General features: G+C 41.8%; 1 protein-coding gene across 2 annotated transcripts in view; it reads right to left on the reverse strand.

The window, feature by feature from the left end:
- LOC134357938 (sodium/hydrogen exchanger 3-like) overlaps positions 1 to 14,409 on the reverse strand; it is a 172,984-nt gene that overhangs the window by 11,997 nt on the left and 146,578 nt on the right. For both annotated transcript variants that reach the window (XM_063069730.1, XM_063069729.1), the window contains exons 8-12: positions 13,372 to 13,461; positions 3,671 to 3,741; positions 3,210 to 3,339; positions 2,463 to 2,569; positions 538 to 667 (exon numbers count right to left, since the gene is read on the reverse strand). In XM_063069730.1, coding sequence (XP_062925800.1) covers positions 538 to 667; positions 2,463 to 2,569; positions 3,210 to 3,339; positions 3,671 to 3,741; positions 13,372 to 13,461 — 528 coding nt within the window. The remainder of the gene's footprint in view (positions 1 to 537; positions 668 to 2,462; positions 2,570 to 3,209; positions 3,340 to 3,670; positions 3,742 to 13,371; positions 13,462 to 14,409) is intronic.

Here is a 14,409-nt window from a genome sequence, read left to right on the forward strand (position 1 = left end):
TGGGAAGGAACAAGTAGATATTAAACAAATGAAAACTATAAATTAATTTGAAACCTGATTGGCTTGTGAATGAATTCTACACGGAAACATGGTATCCCTTGTTTGCACCTAACGCGTGGTCAGCCCAGTATATTGGTTGACGATATGTGGACCATGACTTTCTCCTGTTCAAGCATCAAGATAACCTGGGTGCGCACACATTAGCAAAATGCAGCAAGAGTGCTGACACTGGCTTCTCTGTGGCAAGAAATTGGCAATAATTGAAGAGGAGAGCACCAAGCCAACACTTGACTCAATAAAAATATTCTCCCTCTCTCCTATTACCTCTTCTATCTATTTCTCAAAGCTTCTTGGGAAAAATGCAAATACATGTAACTAAACTAATATTTATTCAGTGATATTGGATGCAGCTTTGCCATATTTGCACGTAGCAGCACATTGAGTAAGATATAAATGGCATATTGACTAGGTACTATGTGAAACACTTCCCAACACGAAGGACAGATTAGTCTGAATTAACTACATGGGTTTGCTTACTCGTTGCCTGGGTTTGTACAGATGTTGTTGCAACATATGGTGAGTGACTGATTCCTCACGCTCCTTTTGGCTCTTCACCCTGTTTTCAAGAGCATTCATGTCCAAGCACACCTCACTGGTGCTCTCTCTCCTGGAAAAAAAACAAAAATACTTTGTCGTAATCATCTTTGCCCAAGAAGGGAACATTCATCTTTATGGATGTACATCGAGGGTTGAAATTCCACTCCAAAAACTTAATACTACCCAACTAACAATGGAGAGATTCACTGTGCAGTTGGAAGTGACATATTAAACCAATAGCCTCCCTAATCATAATGTTCCTCTAGAAGTGTAGAAATTTCCATGAGGAAAAATATTAGGTACACTAAATAAATGTAAATTCAAATCAGCAACTGTATTGACGCATAGAATACAATATTTCACAGAGTGAGGGAACTAAGATCAGCTGAGGTGCCACGTGACCTGACAGGTAAATTTAAGCAATCTTTGAAGCAAAATGAAAATTACTAAAATGGAAGGCAGAAGAATAGGGTTCAGAGAGTCATAAATCAGCCATGATCAAATGGCGGAGCAAATTCGTTGGGTTGAATAGCCTACTTACGCTCCTATATTCTTCAGGTCTTACGATCTAACTGTTAAGTCACTATGTGTAAATTCATTGTAGTATTTGGTAAAGTGAATGTAGGCATTCCTGCAAGCATTCAGACACCCGCATGAACAAGTAGAGAACAAAGTGATACCTACCATGGATGCAGACAAGAGGAATGGGATTAATTCAGCTACAGACAAAATGGGATTAGTTTAGGTGGCACTGTGATCAGTGCAGTCATGGTGTTCCTGCACTGTACTGTTTTGTGTACACATATAAGAACATTCAAACTAACACCAACGGCTGTAAAGCACTTTGACATTGTGAAAACAGTTGTATGAACACAAACCCTTCCTAAATCATTTTGAAAACTAGTTTAGAAATCTTCCGCAAAAGTCACTTCTCAATCTGGGTTGGAGAGAAAATGTAGGCTTAAAATAGCTCTCATTGGTTGTGACTGATATTGATTAGACCAAGATTACACCAGTGACCAATACGACTATTGACATGTCTTGCAGACAGTTTACAAAATTACTACTACATCTCCTTCTTTTAAATATACTACTACTAACCTCTGTGCGATTGGAGCCAGTAATTTACATTTTGATAATGTGTATTTGGGCCGGCTGAGTGATCTGGCGCATTTGCTATCTCCAAGGGGATTCGGCACGGTTGAGGGTGAGGTTGAGAACAGAGTGTGTGACCTTACGGCAGAGTGCAAACACACAATTGGCTCTAGCTTTCAACCATCTAGCCAGTTAAAGTATTGAGCAAAATTGTAATCAATGAGGATGAGAGCAGGAGGTGAGTGGTGTTTAGTACTGTCCACCTATGGTTAATCTCTCTTTCCCCCTCCCCCGTGCTCACCCTCCCTCTCATACTCTCTCACCTTAGGAAGCTGCAGGAGCCTTGGGTCCTGGGCAAGGTTTGATCAGCATGGTTGGTGGATCAGATTTGTTTTTGAGGACTCTGCTGTTCATGTTATACGATTTTCTGGTTTCGTGTTACTCTATTTTTTATTGCTATTTTGATTCAGGCAGACTAGCCCTGCGGCCTGCAGTTAACGAATGAGAGAGCACGAAGTTGAACTGAATTGAACTAAGCTGAACACTGCTAGAATGTGGTTTGATGTTTTATATTCTGTGTACTATTAGCTCATTTTTTTGCCGTTTATACAATTTGTTCTTTTTTTTTGAGTGTTGGGTGTTAGATGTTTTCTTTGAATGGGTTCCATGGTGTTTCTTTTATTTCATGGCTGTCTGCAGGAAGGCAAGTCTCAGAGTTGTTACTGCATACATAAATGCACTTTGAATCTTATCTCATGATTTATACTTACAGCACTGCAGAGACAGATGAATCTACAATAGACTGACGAGGACCGGTGAACTCAACATTAACATCACTACTCGAGCGTATAAAAGCCAAGGACCCTCGCCGCTCTCCCTACAAATAATAAAAGCCACCAATCTCACATGGAGCAGCTGTAAGTGGAGAATAAATTTTATATTGAGAAAGTAAAGCACTCTATAAAGCAGGAGGACCAAAGATTCAAGTCCCTCTACGCAGACTTAAAACAAGAGTCTTTGGTCTGGTATGGCCTTAATGAGCTAAATGTTACTTCCAGTGAAATATGACCACTTTGGACAAAGCAGATTAGCAGAATAAATTGACAATTGTATCTTTAGTTAACCAAACACAACCAGTGGCTTGCCACTTGTAAAAAATTATACTTAATTGTTCCTAGGTCATGACCGTTAGTACATTTTTATTGGACAGCAACAATTTTGCTCATTTGGACCTGCACTTACTGTATCATGTTCAATTAAATATAAATGACCTACAAGCATTGCTTCAATGCACTCTGGTGTATTTACCGTCTCATCATACAACAGATACTGTTGGAATTGTACCTAGAAACAAATCCAATGCTCCAGCTAAGTAGCAGCCAGCAATTCATGAGATTTTATGTTATTAAAAGTATGGCAATTTTCCTAGACTAATAAATTGTCCACAACACCAATTTCTAAATGCAGGGCCACTTTCTCCGCACCTGGTTGATTAACTGATCTACTAACGAGATTACCTCAGACACATAGCTGATGGCATCCTTCAGATTCAGCTCACGGAAAACACTGAGGATTCTATCCCGACTAATCTGTGCCGATTTCCTCATCATGATTTTACTCAGGTATCTCCTGTCAAAGTTAGTCCACCTAAAAAAGAATTAACCGCCTTATTATCCCTTATGTAGATTAATACAAAGCATTAACATCTGAAATAATTTGGAAAAATATCATTGGTATGGCAATTATTAGGAATAATTTAATAATGAAATATTGGTGTTGTTCCAGACACAATGTCAAGCTGTGTTTCAAATTCTGTAATGATTAATTTTTCCATACAAACACAGGCCTGGCAAACAAATGAGCAGAAATGCGAACCAATTAGACATTTAAAAAATATAGATAACTTGCACAATCATGGAAGCATTAAAAAGTTCATACAGACATTTATGCAACATTATAGAAGTCACTATTTACATACTTGTCTCGAAGATAATTATGTCCAATTTGCCCCGAGATGTCTTCTATTGCAGAGAGTATATGATCAAATGCCTTTGAAAAATGACAGACAAAATTTCTTAAACACAATGCAGTAACATTTCTCTGGTAAAAGATAAATTGCTTTAAGATCCTTAATGTAAAACATATTTCCCTATCCAAAAACTACTGTAACCAAATTTTTTACTTACAAGTATCAACAAACCCAAAGATTTCTCTGGTGACAGACTTCTATTCAGTTGGGATCATCTTTGATGTATTAATCCAACTATTTCTTTCAACTTTTGAAATTCGTTTTGACAAACTTATCGTGCGTTTATGCTGATCTCTTCAATGTCATTTTAGCTGCTTAGTACCATTAGTTCAGGAAGAGATTTTGCCCGTAAACATATGCAATTCTGAAAGCCATCTGCTCAGATCAAGTTATTAACAAATAAACAGCCACATTTACAATGGGCACATTATCTAATTGGTTGTCAATTTTAGAATAAATAAATGACCCTGTAAAAAAATAAGTCAGGTTATAGCATACAATGTTCGATTGACATCAGATCCTTCAAAGTATCTTTTCTATACACAAGAGATTCTGCAGATGCCAGAAATCTTGAGCAACACACAAAATGCTGGAGGAACTTAACAAGTCAGGCAGCATCTATACAGGGGACTAAATAGTCAAACATTTGCGCTAAGATCCTTCATCATGACCTGGAAAGAAAGAAGGTAGAAGCCTGAAAAAGGTGGGGGGAGGTGAAGGAATACAAAGGTGACAAATGATATGCGAGACCAGGTGAGGAGGAAGGTGGGGGGGGGGAGAGAGAGAGAAACAAGGGGTAGAGGGGAACCTGAGAATGGATGGGTGGGGAGTAATGGCAGAAGATGAGCAGTAGAACACAGCAGCAGTGAGAAGTCTTGGCTTGCAAGTTATCGGGGCTAAGGATAGAGCTGGAGGCAGCTGGGGCTATACACCTGCAGGGTGCCAAGATCAAAGCCAGATGCCTCCAACTTAGATCTCAGTAGTGGTCTCCTGTAGGCCGTAGGGCTGGCCACTTACAATTCTGACATCAGTCCTGACCACCTAGAAGCCCAGAACTTTTTTCACTGTTATTGAGGTCTTCTGCTCCTCTTCTTCCACCACTACTCCCCATCCAGCTACCTGCATCTTGTCCCCCCTGCCCACATCTACCTACAAGTCCAAGCTTCTTAATTTATACACCTCCCTACCCACCTTCCCACTAACCTGTCTCACTCATCACCTGCCAGCTTGTACTTCTTCCCCACCCTGGCAATCCACTTCCTTGTGCGGCCTTCTGCTCCCTTCCTCTTCAGTCTTGATGATGCATCTTTGCCCAAAACAACAACTATTTACTCCTCTCTACAGAAGCTGCCTGACTTGCTGAGTTCCACCAGCAATTTTTGTGTGGCGCTCTTTTCTGTTAAATGGATTATAGGTGGTAGTTGTGAGCAGAGGGGAAGGGGCTTTATCAAAATGCCACCGGCACTAATTTCATGGGAATGGTAGTGTAATGGTTATGTGAATATACTGGTTCCTGAGAGAGAGTTAACACTTGATATTGAAGTATAAAGATTTGAACTTAGTTTTAAACTTTTGGGAAAAAACAACTGGCAAAGTGCTTTCTCACAGAAACTGTGGAATTGTCACAAGAGACTGATTAGTTGATTGATCAGAAAATAGTACCGTCACTCTTGGATGTCAGCTTCTGGAATAATACACATTTACACATGAAAGGTTATGCACTTGGATAGAATGAAAAAGGAAATCATTATTTAAACAAAGTCAGATTACAAAAGTTTGCAGTAAAGGTGGCTAAAGGATTTTAGGCAACTTTACAGGACAGTGGTGAGACAACACAGTGGAGTACAATGTACATGCAGTATTTGGTCTCCAAGTCAGGAAGGATGTAATTATGTTGGAGCTATTGCAGAGATTTACCAGGCTAGATCCTGGGATGAAGGACTGATATACAGTTGAAGTCAGAAGTTTACATACACCTTAGCCAAATACATTTAAACTCAGTTTTTCACAGTTCCTGACATTTAATCCGAGAAAACATACCCTGTCTTAGATCAGTTAGGATCACTACTTTATTTTAAGAATGTGAAATGTCAGGCTAATAGTAGAGAGAATGATTTATTTCAGCATTTATTTCTTTCAGCATTTTCCCAGTGGGTCAGAGGTTTATATACACTTTGTTAGTATTTTGTAGCATTGCCTTTAAATTGTTTAACTTGGGTCAAAAGTTTTGGATGGCCTTCCACAAGCTGCTCACAGTAAGTTGCTGGAATTTTGTTCCATTCCTCCAGACAGAACTGGTGTAACTGAGTCAGGTTTGTAGGCCTCCTTGTTCGCACATGCTTTTTCAGTTCTGCCTACAAATTTTCTATTGGATTGAGGTCAGAAAATGATGTCAAGTCTGGTTCATCCTTGGGAGCAATTTCCAAACGCCTGAAGGTACCACGTTCATCCGTGCAAACAATAGCACAAAAGTATAAACACCATGGGACCACGCAGCCATCATACCACTCAGGAAGGAAACGCATTCTGTCTCCTAGAGTTGAACATACTTTGGCGTGAGAAGTGCAAATCAATCCCAGAACAACAGCAAAGGACCTTGTGAAGATGCTGGAGGAAACAGGTAGACAAGTATTTATATCCACAGTAAAACAAGTCCTATATCAAAATAACCTAAAAGGCTGCTCAGCAAGGAAGAAGCCACTGCTCCAAAACTGCCATAACAAAGCCAGACTACAATTTGCAAGTGCACATGGGGACAAAGATCTTACTTTTTGGAGAAATGTCCTTTGGTCTGATGAAACAAAAATTGAACTGTTTGGCCATATTCCCTTCTGCCCACCTCCTCAACTTTTCATTAGGATGTATATCTTGATTCAGCTACATAATTCTATGTTATAATTATGTGGTTTTTGTCAGTTTTTTTTAGTCTTGGTTTGTCTTGTGTTTCTGTGATATCATTCTGGAGGAACAAATTGTATCATCTCTTAATGCATGCATTACTAAATGACAATAAAAGAGGACTGCGTGTCCTCATAATCTAATCTAATCCCTGACATACACAAACATAATACCCAATTTCTAACTATACTATAAGCTTATCTACTTTGTTTTATATACTGCGTGCATTCAAATATAACATCTTCAGTCCTGCACCATTCCTCTTCTCAGATTTGTCTTCATGTTGACTAAAATAAAATTCTTATCCCTTTCTAAACTTTGTCTTTCTTTTTATTATGGAGACTTTGGAAACTTCTGCAACATTCTTCCCTTTTGCTTTATCCATTTTTCTCCAATCCAGTTGAACCCACCCCTTCACTACTTAGTTTTAAGCCCTATTCACAGCCACAATGATGCAATTTGTCAGGACATGATCCCAGCGTGATGTAAGTGGAACCCATCCCATCGGAACAACGCCCTCCTTCCCCAATGCTTGTGCTAATGTCCCACGAATTCAAACCCACTTTTCCCATATTGATCACTGAACCACGCAATTACCTTTCTAATCTTATTAATCCAGTGCCAATTTGCATGTGGCTCTGGTAGAAATGCAGAGATTATTGCCTTTTTTGGTTCTGACTTCAAATTTAGCTCAAAATCCGTCAGCAGAAACTCTATCTGTTCTACTTATGTATCAGTACCCACATGGACCACAACAACAGGATCTTTTCCCCTCCCTGTCCAAATTCCTCTGCAGGTCCGATGAAATACCCAAACACAGGAACCAGACAAGCAACAAAGCCTTCAAGACTCAACCCTTGTGACTGACAATTGTGTCTATTCCTCTGACTGCACTAACCCCATATTTAGAGGGATACATTTCTCATCCTCTCTCCCCACCCCTGTGTCACTGTCGAATGTCTCATAAATCACAGTGCTCATCTATAGCCCCATTCACATCCAGGCACAGAGTGCAAGAATTCCAGACCTGTTGGTCAAACTCAATGGCTGAGGCTCCTCTAGAACCACCTTTAGGATCCCCTAACTATTTCACTTGCACTTGTCCCTGACCACAGACCAAATTGGAAGCAGTTTATCTCATGAGTGAGACTACCTCCTGAAACACAGCATCTAAGAAATTCTCTACCTCCTTGACTTGGAAGGGAGAGTTACCTAAATGTGTTTTTTTTAAAACCTGTCTGCCTGGGCTCAGCACAGACCCTTGAGATATGCCATGAGTCACAGGCCTTCAATCCAAAAAATAACCTTCCACCATCACCTTCTGCTTTCTACCAACATTTCAGGTGAAGAGGAATTTCTATTCCAGGAAGTCTGTGGATCCTTAGAAATCCCTACATCGTAACGCATGGTCTCCTCTACATTGGGAAAACCAAATGCAGAATAGTTGATTGCTTCACACAACGTATCTGTACAATCTGTAAGATGGCCCTGAGCTTCCAAAAGTGACTAATTTCCCTCTCACTCTGACTTTAATTTCTTAGTCTTTAGCTTCTCATGCTGATCCAACAAAGCCAACTCAAGGATGAACACCTCATCTTCCACATGGCATGTTGCAGCCCCCAGAACTCAGTACTGAATTCAATAACATAGGTGTCCCCCGTTTTTCCAACGTTCGCTTTACGACACTTCGCTGTTACAAAAGACCTACATTACTTACCTGTTATCGCTCACAGAAGGTGTTTTCACATTACAAAAAAAGGCAGCGCGCGATAAAAGGCAACGCACGCCCCAAGCAGCCAAGCTCCTCCCCCGGAACTGCTTTCTAGCCGGCATTGCTTAAACACATGCCTGTGAGCATCTGTGCTTTATGTCGATTTATTTTGAGCATCCGTTAGCAAGATGAGTTCTAAGGTATCGGAAAAGCCTAAAAGAGCTCGTAAGGGTGTTACACTTAGTGTAAAACTTGTTACGTACCCCATAACTGGGTTGCCAAACCAGCAGAAATGGACCACTTAGTTGGAGTCTGGATTACTGGAACTAAGAAAGTTTTGTTAAAGAAATAAGTAACACAGTACTCTAATTGTAAGGATATAAATGCAACAGGTTAGCAATGATAAAACACACATGTACACAGAACTAGGATAATAGGAATCAATCAAGCTCTATCGCAGTCTAGGGGTAAAATGATCAGTCTCAAGTGACGCAGAGTTCAGTTCAGCTGAGTACAGTTCGCAGTAATCGCTGTTGTGCCATTGGAGAGAGAGAGAGAGAGTGAATATGCAAATTCGGATTCAAACAGACCTTTGTTCTTCGCAGTTAGCTTTCAGGCGGACCCTTTTATGTCTTCTATGGTCACCGACGGTGACCCCTCTGCTCCGTATACGACCGTTCTTCTGCAGTGAACCCGGCACCCAGGCAACGGCAGACACATACACCAGGTTCCCGCCGATCGTACCTTTTCACCCTGTGTGTCTATGGTCGGTCCCGCAACCACTCTCCAAACTCTCACCATCTTGTGGGGGCACACCGCTTTTCCAGGGTCTCGTTATCTCGTGATCTCGTGGTGTCTGTCGTGCCTTAGCGAACCTGTTCCTTTTATCCCCCTGCTGGGGTATCGCCTGTCCATCAAACTTCAAACAGTTCAGATTCAAAGCAACCGGTCTGTCAATACTCGGAACTGTGTCTCTTTTCGTTAATCTCTCTCCTCTCTCATTAACATTTTGAACGCTTCTCCATTTGTCTCTCTTATCTCTCTCATCAGCATCAATCTTCTGATAACTTGGTTTTTCATCACAAACTAGACATAATTAAGCGTTTTGATTGTGGTGAACAAAATAAGGATAAAGTGAGTTTGGCTTGTGGAAGTTGACGAAGATGATGTTGAAGAGATTTTGGCATCCCATGACCAAGAACTGATAGATGAAGAGCTAACACAATTGGAAGAGGAAAGGATAACAATCGAAACCGAATACAGTAGCGAACGGACCGAAAATGAAGTCATCCAGGAACTGAACGTGAAGCAACTACTTCAGATTTTCGCTGCAATGATTGCAGAAAAGTACGACTTCAATTTTGAAAGGGTACGTAGGTTTAGGGCATATTTGCAGGATGGTTTGAGTGCTTACAAAGAACTCTATGATAGAAAAATGCACGTGGCTAAGCAGTCAAGCATACTGTCATTTTTCAAGCCTTCCACATCAACCACAGCAGACGACGAATCTCGACCTTCAACTTCGAGGCAGGCAGACATAGAAGAAGATGACCTGCCTGCCTTGATGGAAACAGACGACGATGAGATGACACCCCAGTGTCCCAACACCCCAACCTCCAGCCTGCGGACCAATACATTGCCGTGAAGAATGCAGCGGTGCAGCAGTAGCCAGGACGCACCCAGCACATCTTTAAGAAAAAAGCCTAAGTAAGCAAGCTAATTAATTAGGTGCCGTCCGGCACATAAATGTCGACCCAGATCAGAGGCGACACAATCGGCAATCGCTCGTGATATCCTGATCTGGGCCGACATTTATGTGCTGGGCGGCACCTAATTAATTAGCTTGCTTATTTAGGCTTTTTTCTTAAAGATGTGCTGGGTGCGTCCCAGCTACCGCTGCACCACTGCATTCTTTGCAGATCAATATCAGTCGGCGGCCTGGAGGTTGGGGACCACTGCACCACCCCAACCTCCAACGACTCAGCCTAACACGCCAACATCAGTGTGCTCGGCTCTGTCTTCCCGATTCTGGTGATACTACACTGTACATATATTATTTTTACTTTATACAGGCTGTGTATTTTTGTGTGTTATTTGGTATGATTTGGCAGCTTCATAGCTTAAAGGTTACTGGAGAGAGTGTTTCTGCTGAATGCGCTTGCGTGAGATTTTCGCTACGATGGACAGTGCGGCAATGATTGTAGAAAAGTATTTCTACTTTATATAGGCTGCATATTTATCATATCATTCCTGCTTTTACTATATGTTACTGTTATTTTAGTATTTTAGGTTTTATGTGTTATTTGGCATGATTTGGTAGGTATTTTTCGGTCTGTGAACTCTCACAAATTTTTCCCATATAAACAAATGGTAATTGCTTCTTCACTTTACAACATTCCGGCTTACGAACCGTTTCATAGGAACGCTCTACCTTCGGATGGCGGGGGAAACCTGCATTGGGATGGTGCAACAGTGCAGCCAGCAAAGCTGCTGCATTACAGCACCAGCCAACTGGGGTCAATCCCAACCCACCTGCCTGGACCGAATGTTTTCCTCAGGGTGCTCCAATTTTCTCCCAGACCCCAAAGGCCCAGGTTGGTACTTTATTTGCCTACTGGAAATTGTCTCTTGTGCGTAGGTCAATGGTAGAATCTGGGGAGTTGATGGAAATGGTGTTGGTGGGTGTGGGGGGAGGGGGGAGAGGAGAATAAAATAGGATCCGTGTAAATGGGTGCTTGATAGTTGGTTTGGACTCAGTGGACTGAAATCCTCATTTCTGTGCTGCAACATTTTGATTCTCTGTATTTCCGATAACTAGCTTTCTTCTTTATGTCAGTGCTGATGCAAAGTCATTCATCCATAACATTAATTTTGTTCTTTTGTCTCCACACATACTACCCTGATACCGAGCATTTCCAGCATCTTTTCTTCAGATGTTAAGCCACTGCTAGGTTCTGCATCCCAGTTGCAGCATGTTCTATCCCCCTATCGCCTTTTTACAACTGTCTTCATTCATCTCCCTCCACTCATTATATCTCCTGGACAACCTTGGTGTCTCTCCATCATAGATATTCCCTTTGTCCATCCAGCTCTCTCTCCCTCTCTTGGCAGGTAAAACACTCTTGATTTATCCCTTTTCATTCCAATGAAGGAACATGGCTTTGAAGCGTTACATCTATCTCAAGGATGGTGGTGGAGATATGCCTCTACCAAAGGAGGTACAAGGTGCTTTTTCCCTCTACTAGCGTGCTGATCTCCCTTGGACAAGGTGTAAGCTCATGGTTAGCCCCCCAAACAGTCATGTGAAACCACGGGAGCAGGTGGTGCATGGTTGCATGAGCAGCTGGTGCGCATCAGCCCCCTCCTTTACTCTCTGTATACCCATGACTGTGTCGCCAACCACAGCTCCAATCTGCTAATTCAATTTGCTGACGACTCCACACTGATTGGCCTAATCGGAAATGACAGTGAAACACCTTCAGAGAAGTCATCACCCTGACACAGTGGTATCAAGAAAACAACCTCTCCCTCAATGTCGCAAAAACAAAGGAACTGGTTGTGGACTACAGGAGGAATTGAGATGGGCTAACCCCTATTGACATCAATGGATCTGGGGCTGAGGGGGTGAACAGCTTTTAAGTTCCTTGGCATACACATCACCAAGGATCTCACGTGGTCTGTACATGCCAGCTGCATGGTGAAAAAAGCAGAACAGCACCTCTTTCACCTCAGTCAGTTGAAGCAGTTTGGTGTAGGCCCCCAAATCCAAAGAACATTCTACAGGGGCACAATTGAGAGCATCCTGACTGGCTGCATCACTGCCTGGTATGGGAACTGTACTTCCCTCAATTGCAGGACTTTGCAGAGAGTGGTGTGGACAGCCCAGCGCATCTGTAGATGTGAACTTCCCACTACTCACAACATTTACAAAGACAGATGCGTAAAAAGGGCCCAAAGGATCATTGGGGACCCGAATCACCCCAACCACAAACTGTACCAGCTGCTACCATCCAGGAAACATTACCACAGCACAAAAGCCAGAACCAACAGGCTCCAGAACAGCTTCTTCCACCAGGTCATCAGACTGATTAATTCATGCTAATACAATCGCATTTCTACATTATATTGACTGTCCTGTTGTACATACTATTTATTATAAATTACACATTTAAACGGAGACGTAACATAAATATTTTTTACTCCTCACGTACAGGAAGGATGTAAGTTATAAAGCCAATTCAATTCACAAATCCTGGTTACGCGACCACTGACGCCAGGCAGGCAATCTCTGAAGAGTATTGACAATGGCTGGAGCCATCCATCTCATAAAGACACTGCCCACAAAATGGTAGAAAATCACTTTTGTAGAATCATTTGTCAAGTAATAATCCTGGTCATGAGAATATGATCATCCACAACATACAACACAGCACATAAAGATGATGAAATCCATTTCTCACTCCACAGGTTCGGACTAACTTGCTGAGTTCCAGCATCTGTAATCTTTTGCTGTTTATTTGCATGGGATGTTCTACGAGTCTGTGGTGGCCAATGCTACCATGTTTGCTGTTGTGTGCTGGGGCAGCAGGCTGAGGGTAGCAGACACCAACAGAATCAACAAACTCATTCTTAAAGCCAGTGATGTTGTGGGGATGGAACTGGACTCTCACGGTGGTGTCTGAAAAGAGGATGCTTTCTAAGTTGCATGCCATCTTGGTCAATGTCTCCCATCCACTACATAATGTACTGGGTGGGCACAGGAGTACATTCAGCCAGAGACTCATTCCACCGAGATGCAGCACAGAGCATCATAGGAAGTCATTCCTGCCTGTAGCCATCAAACTTTACGACTCCTCCCTTGGAGGGTCAGACACCCTGAGCCAATAGGCTGGTCCTGGACTTATTTCATAATTTACTGGCATAATTTACATATTACTATTTAACTATTTATGGTTCTATTACTATTTATTATTTATGGTGCAACTGTAACGAAAACCAATTTCCCCCGGGATCAATAAAGTATGACTATGATATGACTTACTCTTCCGTGGAGCTTTTCATTGAGTAAAGGATCTTTCTGCTCACTCCTCTTTACTTTCAGCCACTTCACCAAAGGTTTGATTGTCAGACCCTGCAAAATATCACCATCAGTTTGGTCTCATCACTGAGCAGCATTGCAATATTTCTGACTTAAATATAATTTATCCCCCAGATCAGATGTCAGCATAGGAATTATTCATCTCCACGTCACAGTTACGGGCAAAGTTTCCATTCATTCAGAAAACTCAGATTGTTCCTCCCTGGCAATCGTCACATTGTGGAGAACTGCACAGCCTTCACTCTGCACTGATGAGTGTGTGTTAGGAACTAATCAAGAGAATCAAGGAAAAATACTAACTGCAACACTGGTAAGAAATCCATCAAACCCTGCTGTTGCTGTGATTGCTGTCAACAACGACAAAGGAAACAGTATTGCTTTCACATTTAATTATCTTGCTTTTCCTCACAACTATGTTTGATCTCATCAAAATAACACAAATCAAAAAGCCAAATAGCATCCTTTGCCTGTGTCTATCTGCAGCTTTTCATATGTTGATCACACGATTCACCTCCAGTGCCTCAACATTGTCAATCACCTAGACATGACCAAAAGTGCCTGGTTTCACTCCAAATCGATCCAAAGGTAATTAAATAACAGAAAATGGCTGTATTCACCCAACACATACAACTCCCTATTGATTCAGATTTACTGTCTTTAAGTTGCCACACCTAAACATTATTTGAAATCTATCATATTGCCTACCACCCCATAAGCCTAGGCATCCAGCACATCATTCTCCGCAACTCCTGCATACCTCCTGGCCACCACTCTCCACTTTCCGCAGGGATCACTCCCTCTGTGATTTCCTTTTTAACTCATACATCCCCACTAATCTCCCTCCTGGCACATATTTGCAAGCAGACAAAGTGCCACACTTGCCCATTCACCTCCTCCTCCACCTCTAATCAGGGCCACAAACAGTCCTTCCAGCTGAGGCAGCACTTCACCTGCAAATCTGTTGGGGATGGTCACTGTATC

The sequence above is a fragment of the Mobula hypostoma genome, chromosome 17 (genome assembly GCF_963921235.1).
Source record: "Mobula hypostoma chromosome 17, sMobHyp1.1, whole genome shotgun sequence".
Classification (NCBI taxonomy): domain Eukaryota; kingdom Metazoa; phylum Chordata; class Chondrichthyes; order Myliobatiformes; family Myliobatidae; genus Mobula; species Mobula hypostoma.